Here is a 19,465-nt window from a genome sequence, read left to right as displayed (position 1 = left end):
TAGATTATAAAATGTATTCACTCTTAAAAGACTGGGCAAAGGGGAAGGGGAAGTCACTGGTAGAATTCTCCACAAAAATAAAACGAACACCCAGAAGGGAGGAAATGCATTTCTAAAATTGTTTTACCTATATTTTAGCTACCCGACTATGACAGCAGTGAAGTGGTCAGAGGAGAGAGACTGCAGGTCTACAAGGGTGAGGCCATGTCTCCCAGCTGTTTCCCTGGCACCATGCACAGAGCCTCGCACCTGCTGTGCCCTGGCAGTCAGAGCCGCGGATGGTGCCGGCACACGTGTGCAGGTTTAGCTTGCTAGTCACATCTTTATAACACCCAATTCTAAGAAGAGGTACGTCATTAAAAGGGTGGCCATAAATGCCTTAAGATGAAGTATAAAGTTCAGTCCATGTAATTGTAGTCCAGTCTACCCGGGGGATGAGGGATGAATTTTCAGTTATGCCTTACTAGAAAACAAACAGGCATCTGGATCTGGGCTCGTGCCGAGCTTCAGGTGAAATTACAAGTAAAATTTCACACGTATCAACACCTTTCTTGGAGAGGCGGTAATAGCTATTAATAAAGGCTAAACTGTAGAAAGACCCTAAAAATGATTAAGCAGCACTAATACTAAAAAAGAAAAAAATAGATACAATGTAGACACAAGCTTGATAAAATATTCTGGAAAAAAAACTAAGCTATATTCATAACCAAAAATTTTTCAGTAGAGAAAAACCAAACCTCCTGGGAAAAACAGGGTAAACACTTAAATGACTCCAAAGTCACTGTGGTCCTGTATTTCTCTATTTCTAATATGGCCATTTATCACCACCTAATGGTAACCAATGGAATAGCAAAAAAAGATGAGAGCTAACTGGAAACTAGACTCTAGTGCCAAAAATTTTCCCCAAAGCCCTTCTTATGAAAAAGTATACATAATGTGAGAAAATGAATTGCTTCAAATAAGTTATCACCTGGTAAAATCCCTGGAAAAATAAAAATCGGGCTGACTTTCTGACTTCAATGACCTGCTAGGCATATCATTTCATCACTCTGAGATACCACTTAAGTGTACAGTCCTATGAACTCCAAAACTCTGTAAAATTTTTGCATCATTTATTAAATTATTGCTAAAATGATATATTTCCATCCATTTTAAACTTTTAAATTATATTCAGATGAGACCTCCAAATAACCTGAAAGATATAAGAGCATTAAGATGGACAAAGTGTAAACTGACTCCCAAGTTTTATTTTGGGTGACTCAGAGAGAACAGTGGCACAAAGAAACATTAATGAAGAACAGGTTTGGAAAAAAGCAGGCGAGTTCAGTTCATTTAAGGAACTGGCAGTGGCCGGTAGAGTCGGTCAACCTGCTAGGCTGCCGGGAAGGCTCGGGTCAGAGCAAGGTCGTGTGCTGTCCCTTGCAGCCCACAAGAACACGTCAGGCAAGTCCGTGCCCCCAACATCACCCACACCCAGCAGCACCCGTCCAAATGATATTGTTATCTACTGCAGAGGCTATCTCTCCCCAAGACCCTGCTGTCTACTTTCCAAGGGACTCAGATAATCTAATCTCTGTTCATAGGGAAGTGGTTTAATGACTGTATTCATGAGGAGAGACTGATTTATTTCCCAAAACCAAGCACAGCCGTAACTGTCTGGAGTGCAGGCAAGCGAGGGAGATACTGTCAGGCAAGAGGACCTTTCAGCGGGAGCCAAGTCACTCCGTTTTTTTCAACCCTGAACTTAATACCGAATGGCTATGGGACACTCAGTTTCTTAGAGGATAATGTTCTAGAAAGAGCAGTGTCCAGGGTTAGAAGCCCTGGGCACTACAGACGGGAACTTGACAATCACTGTTTTGTTTCCACATCTAGAGAGCAGAGGGTCTGGATAATGCATAAAGCCCCCCCACCCCAGTTTCTATATTACGTTGCCCATGCTTACTGCTTTCAGAACAAAAAAGTCTGTGCATGCATCAAAGACATGTAAAATATCAACAAACTTTTATGTAATGGTCTTGATATTTCCCGAACTTTCACTTCCAGAACTTAATTTTCAGTTCTCAATGGACTCAGTTTGCCAGTCTTTCTGACATCCTAATGGCATTACCAGCTAAGTCATTTCTTAATTCTGAACTATCAGTGGGGTGAGAGGCCAACTTCCAGACAGCACTACATTCAAATATAACCAATGGACAACTTTCACAGTTGACAAAAGACCTTCAGGTTTTCATAATATGTAAATTCAAGCAATATACAAGGACAGCAACAACAAATACATTGAGTAAATGTTAGTGAAATAAGAGGAACTGAAATTATGGAGAGGGAAGATTTACCTTTTCTTTATCTAGATGAATTCCACTGATTTCAAAATCAAACATAAACAGTTCAGCCACTCGCCTATAAAAAACAATGAGCCCCAGGTTATAATAAGTAATCAATAATTCCAAAAATCAGTTTTTTGTTCAATAAACCAGACTTCTGGAACCTTACTACCAAAAAGCCAAATGTTTCAACATACACAAATACCATGTTTGTTTATGATCCAGGAGCTTATTATCTTAGAAGTCAAAAGGCAAAACTTGACTGGGTTTTTAGGCTCTCATGCGGATGACTGGGCATCATATACATCATGGCTAACAGAACAGTAAGCCTTAAACTAAACCAAAGGAACAACAATTACTCCAATGAGGCCAAATTTGCCTGCCACCTTTTTTTAAAGAGGAGTTAGACATCTTTTCAACTGTCCAGCTGTCTTTCTTTCAACAAATATTTGCCATAAACTATATGCAATGGAGCAGTTAGGTACTTGTGGGATATACACAAGGTCCTTATTTGCAACTTGTTAAGTCTGTATATAAAGACCCACCACACAATATAAATAATGTGCATTTAACATAATTACACTCTATGCTGCTTGTGGGTAAAAGCCAAGTCCCAAGGGACTTGGAATTTATGAATGAACGAATGAACACAAGGTCAAAGAAGTAATAAATAGTCTAACAGGGGTATAAATACAGGGTTTGGGGAGCTCAAAAGAAGGATCCTGACTTGTCAGCATCTTTTATTGCTGTGTCACTATTAAAAAGCAGACTCTTCATCCATTTCACCCCTCTTTCTCTTCTGCTAACTTTTCAGAAACTTTAGATGATCCCTATTTAAAGAATTAGTACTAGTACACTCTGTAGAGACCAACATCTTCATCTTCTTTAATGACCATAAAGTATGTCTGCACACTAACAACAGGCCCTAATTTTCCTTAATGTAAGACTTTGACCAGAATGTCAAGCACTACCAACAAATAAAAACTGCAACTTGAATAAGAACACTGGAACATTCTGGAGAGTATCTAAAGTATGGAGTGACTTTTCAGGAATTTTCCTTGTGACATTTATATTCAGAATTACGTCTTTCCTATTTCACTTATAAGCCAAGTTAAGGTTATTTAATTTCCCAATAAGTATCACAAGATTCAAAACACTAAACTTGGAACATACATTAAATGAAAGAAAATCACTTATGCACTGGAAGCAAAATGTTAGTTATCATGTTTTGCCAGAAAAGCATGGGCTATGACACACACCTCATCAAATACATTAGAGCAAAAAAAATTATGTCCCCTTTCCACTAGGAGATAATAGTCTAATGTCACTCAAAAATAAATGTGCTGATAAGTATTGGGGGATTGGAGAATAGGAGTGTATCTCACAGAGCTGATGGAAGTATTATTAAAATGTATGCAATATATGATCATGTGTCACTGATTTATTGGCACATGAAAACTGCTCAGTAAATAGTGGCTATTTACATGGCAGTGAGGGAGACCAGGATTAGAAAGGAGCAGAGCTCTCGACCAAATCCCTCCCAGCGCGTCCTCGTCCAGGCTGCAGCCACCGTGGCCCTGACTACTACAGCCACTGCCTCACCTGCAGCCAGGGTCACCCTTCTCAAGCAAGTCAGGAAGGGCCCATCCTCAAGGGGAGAGCTCTGACCACTGTTCTCCCCAATCAAGTGGGGGTCTTGCTTTGGACTCCAACAGCATTCAGTATTTCCACTTAGACTTAATTTTTTAAAGTATTTGTTGGATGAACACAGAATTTTTTTTAAAAAGGTTTTGTTGAGGCCATAGAATGGGCAGTCAGGTGGTGGGAGACCTTAATTGTATTTGGTGATAAACACTTTGTAAGGATACTTAAGTACAGTCAGCAAAGAAGGAATGAAAAAGGAGCTCCAACCAATGTTTAAATAAGCCAATATATGTATTGCAGAACATGAAAAACATTACAATAAACTTCTCTCATGTAGGAGCTTATTTCTTTAATCAGAGTATGAACCTGTGAAAGCTGCCATAATTACTTATTTCAACTCCATCCAAATCCTAATAATTAAAAACATAAAACAGTTTATACTTGGACAATTTTCCAAAGGTCCTCTGCATGAGATCTTCAGTTTTTCTGAAGTAGCAACACTTAGAATCTTAAACTCTTTGATGCTGTGCTGGAAGCTGAGTTTCTTGGCTAATGAGAATTGTTTTTCTTTCTTTTTAATCCTGCTCTATGCTTGGAACCAATTTCAAGCATAACACCTCTTTCTGTCAGCAATTTTTTTAAAACTACTTTTAATTTCTTTCTGGAATTAAAGCTAGCCAAATATTTGATCTACTCCTCTGGCATTTCTTTCAAAATGGATATTTATCTTGATTATTGAGCCAACTACAGCTTGCCTGGAATGAAGAGAATTATTTTAGATTCTTCAAAAATTTTGAAAGTTCAACAGACCACATCAACGTTTTGGTCATTTATCTTCCTTCTTACATAAATAATGTAAAGTGCCTCATTTGGGCTCCTAATCTGCTCCCATTATCTGTGCCACACTCATCTTCCTTCCTAAATGGTTGATGTAAAAGCATACCACTTCCATTTCAGGCAAAGGAGTTTCTGGCTGTTTTGATAAGAGAAAATAGAGAGGGAAGCGAATGTGATAAGCGATAAGGTCTCCACCTACCACACAGGAGGACCCAAGTTCGATCCTTGGGACCTCCTGGGTGAAAAAAGAAAAGAGAAAGAGTGCCTGCACAGAGAGCCAGTGCCCGTGTGGCAAGCCAAGTGCCGCATGGTGAGCTAAGTGCCCACGTGGTGAGCTGAGTGCCCATGCAGTGAGCCAAGTGCCTACGTGGTGAACCAAGAGTCTATGTGGGTGCCTGTGTGGCAAGCCGAGTGCCCACATGAGTGCCCGCTTGGTGAGCCAAGTGCCCACATGAGCACCTGCATGGTGAGCCAGTGCCCGTGCTGTGAGCCAGTGCCCATGAGGTGAGCCAAGTGCCCACGTGAGTGCCCACGTGGTGAGCCAAGTGCCTGCATGAGTGCCCGCATTGCAAGCCCGTGCCTACACCAGTGAGTTACACAGCAAGATGACGATGCAACAAGAGAGACACGAAGGGATAGTGAAGGTGAGGCATAGCAGAGACCAGGAAGTGAGGTGGCACAATTGACAGGGAACCTCTCTCCACATCAGAGGTCCCCAGGATCGAATCCTGGTGAATCCTAGAGGAGAAAGATGAGGAGAAGACAAAAAGAGAAATAGATACAGAAGAACGCACAGCAAATGGACACAGAGAACAAAAACAGCAGGAAGGGGGAGGGGAAGAAAAAATATGTGTTTTTTTTTTTTAAAAAGGAAATAGAGATAGCAGGGGTTGATAAATTTGGGATGAGAATCTGTTAGATGAGTTTCATTTTATTTTATCACGTATTATAGGTTTATTATGTAATTTAGCTTTACTGTAGAAACATATGAAAAAATTAAAATCTCTAATACTACCACCCAAAGATAAAACACTGCTAAAATTCTTCTATTGCATTCCAACCTACTATCAATACAATATATTATCTTTCTTAAAATAATTGGGAACAAACTATATATATTTTTGCATTTTGCCTGTTCTTGTAAAACTATATCATAAACACTGAGCATTTCTCTTTAATAATGGGATTTTTAATGTTTGCACTGTGTCCAGTCATGTGTACTAAAAATGTTTTCGTTTTTGCTACTTCTATAAACCATGCTATGAAAAAAATCCTTGCATAAACATCTTTTCTTTACCTTGTTAGTTTCCTTAGGGTAAATGCCAAGAAATGCTATTGACCATAAAGTATATATATATATATTTTATTAAATTGTCCTCCATAATATTCACCAATTTATACTTCACTAGACAGGACCCATTATCCCAAACCATTAACGAGACTATTCTTAGCCCTTTTCAACTTTGTGAATTTAACAGGCTCTTTGCTTTCTTCTACACTTCTTTAATAGTGGTACATCCTTTCATTATTTTTTTTTTTATTTTATTGACTTTGTAATAATATTACATTAAAAATATATATGTGAGGTCCCATTCATTCCCACCCCCCCACCCCACCAGCAACACTCCCTCCCATCATCATGACACATCCATTGGATTTGGTAAGTACATCTTTGGGCACCTCTGCACCTCATAGTCAATGGTCCACATCATGGCCCATACTCTCCCCCATTCCATCCAGTGGGCCCTGTGAGGATATACAATGACCGGTGATTGCCTCTGAAGCACCATCCAGGGCAGCTCCATGTCCCAAAGACGCCTCCACCTCTCATCTCTTCCTGCCTTTCCCCATACCCATCAGCCACCATGTCCACTTTTCCCAATCCAATGCCACCTCTTCTATGTGGACATTGGATTGGTTGTGTCCATTGCACCTCTATGTCAAGAGGAGGCTCAGATTCCACATGGATGCTGGATGCAATCCTCCCACTTTCAGTTATAATCACTCTAGGCTCCATGGTGTGGTGGTTGTCCTTCTTCAACTCCATCTTAGCTGAGTGTGGTAAGTCCAATAAAACAGATTGTAGGTGCTGGAGTCTGTTGAGGCTCAGGACCTGGCTATCACATTGTCAGTCCAGAGATTCAAATCCCCTAAATATATCTTAAACCCCGACATTAACTGCACCTCCAGCACATTAGCATGAAAGTCTTATGGAGGGAGATCCCATCTGAGTCCAGATTCATCACACATAAACACCATTTCCAAAGAGGGGCCATCTGACCTGGTAGTTAACCCCATCGGCCATGACCATAACTCCCACGGGTCTCTTTAGCCCTCAAAGGAACCAATATCTGGGGGTTATATCTGCTTTATCTGTCTCTCTGACTCTGCTCAGTTGTGCTCCTTTCATTATTATCATCAATTACTATGTGGTAATTACTGAGCAAAGCACTTCACATGAATTATTTCATTTTAACCTCTCATTAATCCTACATTTTTCATATTTCCCTTTTACAGAGAAGAAAGCTAAGGCTTAGAAAGCTATGGAGGCAATGTTCAACCAAGGCAGTCGGATTCTAGAGCCCACATTTCTAGCCACTACCTTCTACCACCAGTAAGGTCAAACATATTTTACAAGTAATGGTGTGTTGTTGTTATTTCTCATTTTGGGGAAATAAATAATTGGTTAGGTCTCTTGATACATTAAGTATGTATTCTTGCTTTGAATATGGAAAGGTTATGCAAACCTAATTCTATAATTGCAACCTAAGTTTACAATTTTTATATAACCAGATCAATCTTTGCTTTGGGTATCTGCCTTTGGTATTATGCCAAGAAAGGCCTTCCACATGTCAAGATTATCCACACTTTTACGATTTCTTTTTTTAAAATTTAAATCTTTAATCAATCTATTTCTAATTTTTTTTCAAAATGGTTATTCATTATTCTTTTCCTACAGATGTGAAATGACAGCCTCCTTTAAAACAAACAAACAAACAAACAAAAAACCCTACTTTATACATAGATAGGGCAGCATTAAACATACAGACCAGGAGGGAACACTACAGGCATAGCTTGGAATTATCATGGGTTCAGTTCCAGATCTCTACCAGAAAGGAAATAGCACAAAAAAGCGAGTCACACTAATTTTTTGGTTTCGCAGTGCATATAAAAGTTATGTTTACACCATACTGTAGTCTATTAAGTGTGCAATAGCATTATGTCTAAAAAAAACAATGCACAGACCTTAATTAAAACGTGACACAGAGACACAAAGTGAGCACATAGTGTTGAAAAAATGGTGCCAATAGCTTGCTTGATGCAGGCTTCAATTTGTTAAAAAAAACACTATCTGAGAATTTGTAGAAAACACAGTATCTGAGAAGTGCAATAAAGCAAAGCACAATAAAACAAGGTATGCCTGTACTGAGTCTAATTGTGTGCCATGCGTTGTAGCACTCTTATATTATATTAATAGCACCATTCCATTAACTTATCCCTGTGGACAAGGCTTCATTTGGGAGTCACAAGCCACAGTGTTGTCAAGAAGATGAGAGACGGAAGCAGGAAGTAGGAGACAAGTAGTCAAAGGAAGTACATCTCCCATAAAGAAAAAGGAAGATAAACAGGTAAGAAAAAGGGAGAAAAATTAATCTCTGTGTTATGACCCAAATATTATAAGCAGGTTAATGACAAACCCTACTACACTTATTTTTTAAGTAAATAAACTTGATCAAAGAAGATATCCAGTGAAGTGGATGTGGCTCAAGAGACTGGGCTCCCATTTACTATATGGGAGGTACAGGGTTCGATTCCTGGGGCCTCCTGGTAAAGGCAAGCATGAGCTGGCCTGAGTGGAGAGCTGGCCCACGCAGAATGCTGGCCTGAGCAGGAGTGCTGGCCTGAGCAGAGTGCTGGCCCATGCGGAGAGCTGGCACAGCAAGATGATGCAACAAAAAGAGACACAGAGGAGAGACAATAAAAGACACAGCCAACATAACTGAGGTGGCACAAAAAATTGAGCACCTCTCTCCCACTCTGGAAGGTCTCAGGATCGGTTCTTGGTGTCACCTAAAGAGAAGACAAGCAGACACAGAAGAATGCACAGCAAATGAACACAGAGAGCAGACAATGAGGTTGGGGGGAGGAGAGATATAAATTATTTAAAGAAAGAAGATATTCAAGTTCCTATAACAAATATTCTTAAGAACTGACTTACGAAGTAGGCCTTCCAAATTCAGAGTAATGATTCTAATGAATCAAAGCAAATCATTTCAAGGATCTTGGTATCTACCCTGAAAGGAAAAGCAACTTGCCAATATCTTCTGATGTCATCAATGATGGGACTTTAACCACAAATCTAGGGGTAACTATCAGTTCACAGAAATCTGTTCACTGATTAAGCACCTACTACATGCCAGGAACTGTTCTGGGTGCCAGGGATGTAGCTGTGAACCACTGAGAGCAAGTCCCTGCCCTCAAGGAGCTTCCAGTCTAGGGAGGCAGAAAGGTACTAAAGAAATGAACAAAAATTAGATCACATAATGTGGGGAGTGATTAGGGCTACAATGGGAAATAAAGCAGGGTGAGAGGATGGCGCAAGCTCTCGCATAATAACCTCAAGATTTCAGCGGAGTCCCAAGGACAGTGCAGGGTCACACAGACACCGGGAGGTGGAACGTTCCAGACAGGAGGGGGCTGCCAGCGCAGCGGCCCTGAGGAATCTTCCACTCTCACATCTAGAGTCTCAATCACAGGGTGCACAAATGAATGAGTACCTGGTTTCTGGGTCAAGGGAATCCACAAGTTTTTTATCAGCTAGTAGTTTTTGCAAACTTTGATATAATTCCACATTTGTGTTCAACCTACAAAGAGAAAAAAAATTAGGTGATCTTCTAACACCTTATTTTTAACTTTGCATCAAATGAACAGTGTGAAATTCTAGCATGCAGATGCTCAAAAGCCAGAGGTTTGCAGGAATTACTGGTTGGATTTTCTCTTGGACCGGGAATAGCACAAGCGTACTTAGAAACCTTAGGATTTGGTACAGGGAAAGGCAGTCTGTTGGCGAGGTGCTGAGACACTACCTGCCCTGGAAGGTGAAAGGACAGATTTAAAGCTACCGTCAGTGGCTAGGGCAGGAAGAGCAGACAGGAAAGAGGGGAGGAGAGGAATGTGGTGGCTGGTAAGTTAGCTGAGTCACCCCCACTGGAAACCAGGCCCCTCTGGCAATATGTGAAAGGCCTTTTTTTCCCTTTTAACAAAAAGAAAGGAGTGAGGATGAGAGGAAGGATGTGCAAAGAACAGACCTGACCTAAATGCGGCACCGGGGGACTCAGGCTACCTTTCTGCCTGGATGAGGGCGGCAGGGTCCCAGCGGAATGCTGCGACTCAGGAGCGCAGGCGCTGGTCCCACTCGGGGCCTACGCTCTGCCACAGCTCTGCGGAAGTGGGCAAAGGAGGCCAACTGTCTTGCTTCTTATAAAATTGGGGCAACAGCTCAGCTTGTTGGATGAAGTAATGTGTGTGAAGCCCACGGTGCCTGAGTAACTGGCCGCAGCTCTGGCTAAACAAGGGAGCCCGGCTGCGTGCTCCCACACGGGCACAGATCTCACTCCAGCCTGGGGTACCTCCGGCACTCCCCTGGCACCCTCCAGGCTGAAGGGTGAGCTGGTTCTAGATACAACCGGCTCCCTGCCTGGCGTATCCCCGGGAAGGGCAGGATCTGAGAACCACCCGCCCAGTCTTCCTTGCTCAGCTTCCCAATTAGCCCGCAGCCAGAGCCGTGACGTCTGACAGGCACCACAGGGCTTGGCTGCCAGTGCTCCTGAGGGCCTTCCCAAACGCCAGGGCCACTAAGGCCGTCCCCACCAGACAAAGAGCGCCAAGCCAGAGGGGCCAGGCGTGCCTTCCCCGCTGCGCCAAGGTGGGGCCCCAAAGGACAGCGTTAGAAGCCTAATCACATCTCCCACACAGTGGTCTGGCTGAAAGATCCTGCGATAAAGGCTATACTTTAGTCAACATTTACCACTATGTTGGAAAAATTACACAAATCTTAAGCTGTTTTCCCGTTTCCAGAAAACAAAGCAATTCTACATCTGCAACTAAAATCATGTTTGCTCGTCTGTGCGGACCGAACCCGGGACCTCGTATGTGGGAAGCCAGCACTCCACCACTGAGCCACACCGGCTCCCCATCTTGTGATATTTTTAAAAGAAAGTTTCAACTGCAGAGGTTAGTTTGAATAGAGAAAAAAGTAAGTCGAGGTGCTAGCAGGGAAGAGAACACAAAACCCTAGTGCCTGACGCACGCTGAATCTCACGTCTTTACTTTCAGGCCCCGCGGCAGCTCGAGGGGTGGCAGCAGAGGACAGAAGCGACAGATTCTGAAGTGCGCCAGTGCAACGCAGAGGGCAGGGATGGCCATGCCAGGTCCATCAGATCAAAGGTTCATCTAAATCCAGGACAAAGCCGCATCCCAGGGCCTTGGACAAGCCGCTGGGCTGTGCTGCCACCGCTTTGGGCCTTCTCACCTTGGCAAGTTCTCTCTCCCCAGGAGTCCAAATTCAGCCCCTTCATCACACGAGCATCTAGAGTCCGCAGGGACCAGTTTCATCCTACACGGCAAGCTGACTTTTCAATGGCTACCGTAAGAATCCCACTGACTGCCCCCCAGGGAGCCGAGGCTGCTCCCCAGGACAAAAAGCTGCAGTGGCGGCAGAGTGCATAGGGTCAGACCCCAGGAAGCCTGGTCTCCCAGAGAAGTCTGCCCGGGCCTCCTCCAGCTTCAGATCCCTGTGATCTGAGTCTTCAGTTTTGTCTGATCCTTGCTTTCCAGCGCTAAGTCCACACATGGCAGACCCGGGGCTCTCGTTGGTTTTATATGTTTCATTGCAAGGTGTCATGCATCTGAGTGCCTGCCTTGAAATTATTTTAACAAGTACTCTAGTGTTCTCGTAGGTGGCTTAAAAATATTTAAATTGACTACAAAATCACTGTAAAATAACTCACTTCATCCTAGCAGCCTGTGCCTGCAGCCCGCTTTGACCTTCCCAGACAGTTTTGCAGTCTCCCTAGACCACCGCAGCCCCAACTTGAGGGGGCTTTCAAGGGCATGGCATATATATAATTACGGCTTCTTGCTTGTGGCCTAGAGCCATCAATGGAGTACAATTTCATCTAGTTACTAGTTTCATCTAGTAACTCCAGTTCGCCACTGAGAAGCAAAACAAACTCTGACATGCTGTAAATAATGACACCAGTAGTGACGTCTGATGGTTGCTACGAGCCTGACATGGCTTTAACCGCTTTATACTTACAATTTCATTTAATCCTCATGACAGCCCTAAGAGGCAGATAATATTATCGCCCCATTTACAGACTAGGAATTAAATCCAAGCAGAGATAATAACTAGTCCCAGGTCATACTGCTGGAACAGGGAAACACTTGAAGCTCAAGGCCCCCTTCCCCACCACCAACTGCCCCTTCCAGGTCGTGACACTCCACTGTCCACACCACAGTGTGGGAGACAAGCACTGTGCAGAGAACTTCCCAGAGCGACAGTCCAGGGAACAGCGTAATCCAGTATCATAGTGAAGGCACAGCACATACTTTTCCACCATGGTGCCAATACTTCTACATGCTTCTTCTGCGGCCTCTCTGAATGCTGGGTCAGGGTGAGCGATTTTCACAAAATCAGCCTAAGATGGAGGAAAGAAAAAAAACTGAAAGAGCATCTGATGGAAAACTTTCTTCCAGGGTCTGAGAGTTCAAATGAAAACCTGTTTTAAAATATCACCTCTGGTTTGACCTACACCTTTCCATGACTAGGCTTTTCCCCAAACTAGTTTACAGCAAAAGCAGCTTCTTTCTGAACATTTGTTAATTCTATTAGTCCTTAGAACCAATTTTGTTTCACTCCAAAGAAAATACTTTTACTAACATTATTGTAGAAAAGTCTTTCTTCTTCAAATATAAACACCAAGTCTTCCAAATTCTCTAGTTCTGCAGGCCCTTGTTTTAAATTGTTACAAATATTCTAAACTTTCTAACTGAAACTGTTTTCATCATGGTTCTCACATATTAACCTGGTTCCAGAGAATAACTCTTAGAGGCTTAAAAAAGAAAAAAAATGGATGTATCTACAGTTTCAAAACTGATTTAACTACATTCCAACCTTAGGGCAGAAAAAGGGAACATACTCTCTCTTTCACCCCTTTCAGTAAAAAATGAATTCTACCTGAAAATATATTCTACACTATGAATACTACGATGGTGATCAATTAGCCCTTAACCTCAGCTGGGATTCCTTAAAAAACAATGAAGTCCTATAAAGTGGGATTTCAGTTTTCATGTTAATTGCAGTACATCGCAGGGAAAAAAAAATGCAAGGAAACTCCAAAATTACGTTCTTCATTTTCTAAGAAGACAACACATATGACTATAACATGTGAAACAAAGTCACAAAAAGGTGAAATTTCCTAACTTTATCAAACCATTTTTAAATATAAAAACATTTAAATCCATAAGTTGATACAACTGTTACTAGTAACAATAAGATAACATTAACACTAAAGCACTTGAAAAGTGAGTATTTTTTAAAATTAGAAATCTATATGGTATAGAATTTACAATCAGTATTAAAATTCACAACACTATCATATATTTTAAAAACTCATTTGTAACAGTGATGAGGAAAATAATGCTGTATTACCCAACAATTAAAAAAGAAAAAGAAAACAAAACAAAATGATCATCATCCCACTATGATACAGTAAAACTATTGACTTATTGACTTTACTGGCAGGGAATATTTTAAAGTTAGAAAACAAAGAAGGTCTTTGAATTTTTTTACCTAAAGATTCACATATATAAACCAGATACATTAAAAAAAAACTTAAATGAAGTATTACTATAGTTTGTAAACATTAAAAAAACTTCAAAAATAAGGCACAATATTGGGTAGCAAAAATTAAAAGCAAAAAAAAGGGGAGCAAATGTTGGCTCAAGAGGTTGAGTGCCTGGGTCCCACATGGGAAGTCCCAGTTTCAGTTCCTGGTGCCTCTTAAAAGCTGAAAAAGAAACAACAAGCAAACAAAGGAGAAAAACAACAACAGGGGAGCTGATATGGCTTAGCGGTTGAGCACCGGCTTCCCACATACAAGGTACCTGGCTCATTCCCTGGCCCGATACTTCAAAAAAAATAGAAGAAATCTTATTACACCATTTCATGAATTTTAAGACAACAAATAAAACAATAAATTCGGGGATTTTTGTACAGCAAAAGCCAATACTTGATCATATGTAAGTGAAAACCACAGACAGACGTTTTCACTTTCAGATTTCAGTCACCCAGTTAGGTGGAGAGGGTGTGAGACGTCTCCTTTGGGCAGCAGTCTCCCACACACATATGGAGGGACATGGCTAAGACCCAATAAACCCCAGAGTTCCTGACTTACTCAGAGCCCATAACATCTCCTTCACTCCCAGGAAAACACCTTTAAAACAAGATTCTTAATCGATTTCCTTAAACCTGGGCATGTGTGCTAATCTGAGCGGCATCCCTGCTGATTCAGGGCAGGGGAAGGAGGACAGTCTCTGAAAAAGGAAGAAGGAAAACGTAGGGAGGTGCTCTGAAAGAAGTCAGTCTCAATGGGGAGATGTGATTCCATTTAATTGACATCCCAGAAAGGACAAAATTACTGGGACGGAGTGCAGCTCGGTGGTCGCCAGGGGTTAGAGGTGAAGAGACAGGGTGACTACAAGGGGCAGCGCAAAAAAGTCCTGATGGTGGGGGTGGCTGCGTGAAACCATACGAGTTAAAATGCATGGAAGTCCTCCCCACCTCACCCCCAAAAGTCAATTTTACTAAAAAATACTTTTTAAAATCAATCAGTAAATAATTTTTTTAAAGACAGGGACGCTAATGACTTCAGGTTTCATCTGACTCAAGCAGCCAGCCCATCCTGAGAACGGTACTTCTGTACCACTTCATCCAAGCAGGTCAGAGCCTGCATTCAAAGCCTGGCAATTCCTGGCTGGGCGACCTCAGGTACATTGCTTAGCCTCTCTGGGCCTCTTTCCTCATGTGAAAATGGAGATAGGCTGGGAAGATCCAAGGTCCATCAGGCTAAAGTTCCACTCACCACAGGGCCTGGGGCCCAGTAAGGCCTACATAAAAGGTAACACCAGAAAGAACACTAGCGCCATGAAGACAGAGGTTGTGTGTGGCCTACAGATTACTGTATTCCTGGGGCCGAGAAAAGTGCCTGGCGCATGACACAGGCTCAGTATTGAGAGACTGTAAGCAAAAACCCCACACGATCTAACATTAGGAGGAGGATCACGGCGTCTATGCAGTTTGGGTTCTGTGCACCACTCCTGGCCTTCACTGGCACGGGTAGCCAGGAGGGGCTCTCTGGGCTGACACAAGGCCGTGCTGCCCATCTCGACAGTGGGTTTCCAAGTCGGTAAAGGGACCTAAGCACATTTCTATTTTAAGTAAAACAAATGTAAAACAAAAAGGAAAAAAAAAAAACCACTCTCTAATACTGACTAATACTGACTGGCAAATCAGTATTTCAATGTCAAAACCTTGCTTTTAATCAGAAAAGGCATTCCTGAAAAGGTTTATAAAAAGCGATTTTTCATAAAAGGAGTTTTTCTGTAAATGTTCTATTTAGAATTTTGGTAGAAGCTTTCATAAACGAAGAATCCTTGACAAATAGACTCTTTGCCATAGGAATAAACATTGGTTTACGACATAAATACCATCTTTTCCAAATCACCCTTTCTTATACATTTCCCCCACTCCTAGCAACATACCTCACTGTAACCAGTTATCCCAAAGAGTGCTCAGATGGTTTCAGAATGGTATAATGTTATATCTAACAATGTTATAATCTAACGTTCTAACATTCTGTTAAGCAACAGAAAAGGACACATTTGGCTTAAACTTTAATAGCATAAGGGGAGTGCACGCGGTCGTACCAAGTCGGCCACGCGGCACAGGGAGTCCGAGAGCTCGTCGAAGATGCGCACGGTCTGTGGGCCCGGCGGGGCCATGCACGCCCGCTCCACCAGCACGGCCGCCCGGCTCAAGGCCTTCTCCTGGGCGCTGTGGAACCCTTCCGGGGCCCGCAGCTCGGGAACTCCAAAGAGACCCTACGAGTCAAAGAGTGTTGTCAATGTGGATGATTCCTTAGCAGGATAAATATGTTTTTCATAAAGGAAAGTGGCTTTGGTTGGTATGTCATATGGTCACTTTCATATTCCTGCATCAATTAGACCAAAAATAATGTCTTCAGAGCCTAATTTTTCTTCCAATGACGACTATTTTATAAAAACCACAATGGAATGACACGGATTCAAAATCTGGCCCTGTCACTTACAGATAATGGAACATAACTCACACAATTGTTGCAAGGATTAGATGAGATAGTACATGTAAAAAACAAACAAACAACAAAACAGTAACAGTGCTTGGCACATAAAGAGCATTTAATCCAGGCTAGCTGCAATCACTGTGAGAGAAGTAGCTATGGCTAAATATTTATCCCTTCAGCTTCCATCATACACTGGGGATAATAATACATATCTCATGGCATGGATATGGGTACAATGTCTGGCATGCAGTGAGGTCTCAGTCACAGTACCAAATCTTCTACAAGTGAAAAACAGAGAGGATAAATTGATTAGCAAGGAGACAGATCCTTGAGAAAGATCTAATGAACACATTGAACTAAGCCATAAACTGAAACTGACAGCCAATTTCATAGTTTCCAAAGGCATTTCAATATCTTGATAAAGACTAAATCATCACTAATTTAATGGGAATGACTGCTCATTCATTGATAATCATCCCTTGTACCAGGTCAATCATTCTTCCTAGAGCACCGGGAAGGAAGGCAAAAAAACAAACAACTAATATGCACCTACTGCAAGCCAAGACATCTGCTATGAACTTCATATAGGTTATCAGTTAAATCATACAACCCTAGAGCAGTGTATCATTCTTTTACACATAAGGAAACATGCATTATTACAATAGATGTTTAGATCTCCAACTAATAGACGGAAAGTGGGGGCTTGAACCTGTTCTATACATCTCTGAGGTTCAAAATTTTCCATGCTTCTGTATTGGAATTTAGCTGAAGTCTTCTCTACTTAGCAGCCTAGCTTCAAGCAGCAGGAACCTCACCCTCGCTTCTATTTAACCAGCTGCCCAAAACAGAGCCTAACACATAGAAGAAACTCAATAAAATAACAACTCAATGGAACACCTTTTTAATTCTTTAGACAGGTAGGCTTTTAGAAATACCAATAAGTAAGACTTTCAAGCCTCAGGCTCCTATCTCTGCAAAAGTGATCTGTGAAGTGAGGTTACTGACCTCTCTTCACAATATATCAAGAAGGTGAAAAAAAACAAAGGCAGTTTGGAAGAGAGTAGAATCAGGACTGAAAATCAACTTGACCTGTAAACTGTTTCAATTTAATTCAAGCACAGACTATTTCTACTTCCTAGTATAATCTTCCCGTGTACTAGGAAGAAGAAATAGTCTTGGGAATTCTAAATCTCAGAGGACCAGCCATGGTAATGCTAAAAAAAAAAAAAGCCCTATCAATTAAATAACTACACCCCACCCCCAGAACAAATATCTATTCACATATTTGAAAATCTGACATCAGCACCTAAAATCATGATGCACAAAAGAAAAATGAACAGAGTTAAACTTTTATTTGATGCACTCCAAACCTTACCCTCCCTTCTTTCTGTTGAGTACCTACAAATAGCTCTTTTCCTCACACCAATTATGTTATACATGTATACCAACAAAATTATCTACTCTGTGTGGCTATTTGGTGTAGCAAATTTCATAGAAAAAATTTTAAAAGAGACAATGCTAATGACTGAGAAAAGAAAGACACAATTTAATTCACTGCAACCATACCTAGACTATTCTTTATAAGAAAGACAATGGCACAAATGAAGAAATAAAAAAGGCAAAAATAGGGAAGCGGCTGTGGCTCAATCAGTTAGGCTCCCATCTACCATATGGGAGGGCCTGGGTTCGCGTCCCACAGCCTCTTTGGCAGGCTCACTCATACCCTGCGGAGAGCCACCCACCCGCAAGTGCCACGGACCACCCAGTCCTCAGACGCCGCAGAGAGCCGACTCAGCAAGGTGATGCAACAAAAAAGGGAGACAAGCAAAAACACAGAAGAGCGCGCAGGGAATGGACACAGAGAGCTGACAGCAAGCAAGCCGCGGGGGGGGGGGGGGGCGGGAATAAAATAAAAAATAAATACAGACACAGAAGAACACACAGCAATGGACACAGCACACAGCATGTGAAAAAAAAAAGTCACGGGGGGGGTTGGGTGGGGAGAGATAAAAAACAAAACTATGCTACTAATGAAACTTAGTATTAAAAAAAAAAAAAAGGCAAAAATAAAAGTAACCCTTAACCTAAAATACGGAAAATCCAGAAATGCAAAGTAGGACAGGTATCAGGTAAGTCCCTCTCAAGATCCCCTCCCACCCCTTTTTTTTTAAGCTTGCCTTCCTTTCATCTTTAGCTCATTCATTCGTTCAACCAACACTGAGAGCCTACCGAATGCCAAACCCCATGCTAGGCAGTGTGGCTGTAGAAATAATTTAAGAACCAGAGCTCAGGCCAGTGTCTTTCCGTTGGAAGAAATCAACGTGATCAACTCCCATCGCACTATAGGAAGCTAGACGACTCTCAGCACAGTTTTGTACTTGTAAAGAAAACCAAAGGATAAAGCTTTGGAAAATGAAATAATTAGTGAGGGCATTTCGGGCCTCAATGGAATTACTATTACAGCACTGAAGGCAAGTGTGTCCTAGCAAAAAGATAGCTTGATACCGAATACAGCAGAAATGCACGGTTAGGGTACAAGTGGCAACTTTAGCTGGGAAGGAGTGAGTGAAGGGAGAGGGCGGGACAGTCAAACTGAATTCTACTTCCAAGCCCAAGACCAGCTACTTTAAGTTCCCGTGGAGCCGGAGATCCACGCAGAATCGAAGTTGGCCCCCACACTCTGGAGGCCGCCTTGCTCCGGTCCCTTTGGTCCCACCCCTCCTAGAGGAGGTGACCACCCAGGATCTCAAGAGTGCCGACGAAAGAAACCCCACTGCACAACGTGGGTTCGCCGTCCGGGCTTCCCAGACCCCACGACCTTGCCCGACCCCCGGGCACAGCGCGGAAGGTCTGAGCTCAGGGTGCGGAGGAGCCCCATCCCACCCGCTCACCCGGTGCTCTCCGAACAGGTCCAGGCGGCGACCCTGGGGTTTGACATTGAAGGCGGCGCCCACCGGAGACCAAGAGGTGCTAACCCACCGGGCCCGTATCCTGGCGACGAGGCCGCCCAGGCCTGCCGGCACCAGCCCCAGGGCCGCCGCCCGGGCCGCGAGGCTGCAGAATCTGCGGGTCTTCAGCATCGTGGCTCCGAGCAGCCCCTTGCCCGCCACCAGTCTCCCGCCCCGCGGCGCTCCGCGTTTCCAAGGCAGCAGCCCACGCCGCTCACGTGACTCCCCGCGCTTCCGGGTCCGGGCGCGTGCCCCTCAGGGCGTGCGCACGTCGGCGTCCCGCGGGCAAGAGCGTCGCTCCGCCGCCACCTCAGCAGCCTTTGCGATT

At 42.8% G+C, this 19,465-nt stretch overlaps 1 protein-coding gene across 3 annotated transcripts in view; it reads right to left on the bottom strand.

Moving 5' to 3' along the window:
• MIPEP (mitochondrial intermediate peptidase) overlaps positions 1-19,401 on the bottom strand; it is a 151,390-nt gene extending 131,989 nt beyond the window's left edge. For 2 of the 3 annotated variants that reach the window (XM_071208177.1, XM_058277049.2), the window contains exons 1-5: positions 19,169-19,401; positions 15,795-15,968; positions 12,417-12,505; positions 9,584-9,670; positions 2,337-2,400 (exon numbers count right to left, since the gene is read on the bottom strand). In XM_071208177.1, the coding sequence (XP_071064278.1) occupies positions 2,337-2,400; positions 9,584-9,670; positions 12,417-12,505; positions 15,795-15,869 (315 nt within the window). In that variant the 5' untranslated portion in view covers positions 15,870-15,968; positions 19,169-19,401. Of the gene's footprint in view, positions 1-2,336; positions 2,401-9,583; positions 9,671-12,416; positions 12,506-15,794; positions 15,969-19,080 lie in introns of all 3 variants that reach the window. The other variant, XM_004453069.5, reaches the window with a different exon arrangement.
• Positions 19,402-19,465: the final 64 nt, after the last annotated feature.

The sequence above is a fragment of the Dasypus novemcinctus genome, chromosome 15 (assembly GCF_030445035.2).
Source record: "Dasypus novemcinctus isolate mDasNov1 chromosome 15, mDasNov1.1.hap2, whole genome shotgun sequence".
Classification (NCBI taxonomy): Eukaryota; Metazoa; Chordata; class Mammalia; order Cingulata; family Dasypodidae; genus Dasypus; species Dasypus novemcinctus.
Note: the sequence above shows the minus strand (reverse complement) of the source record. Positions and strands in the feature narration are given on the sequence as shown.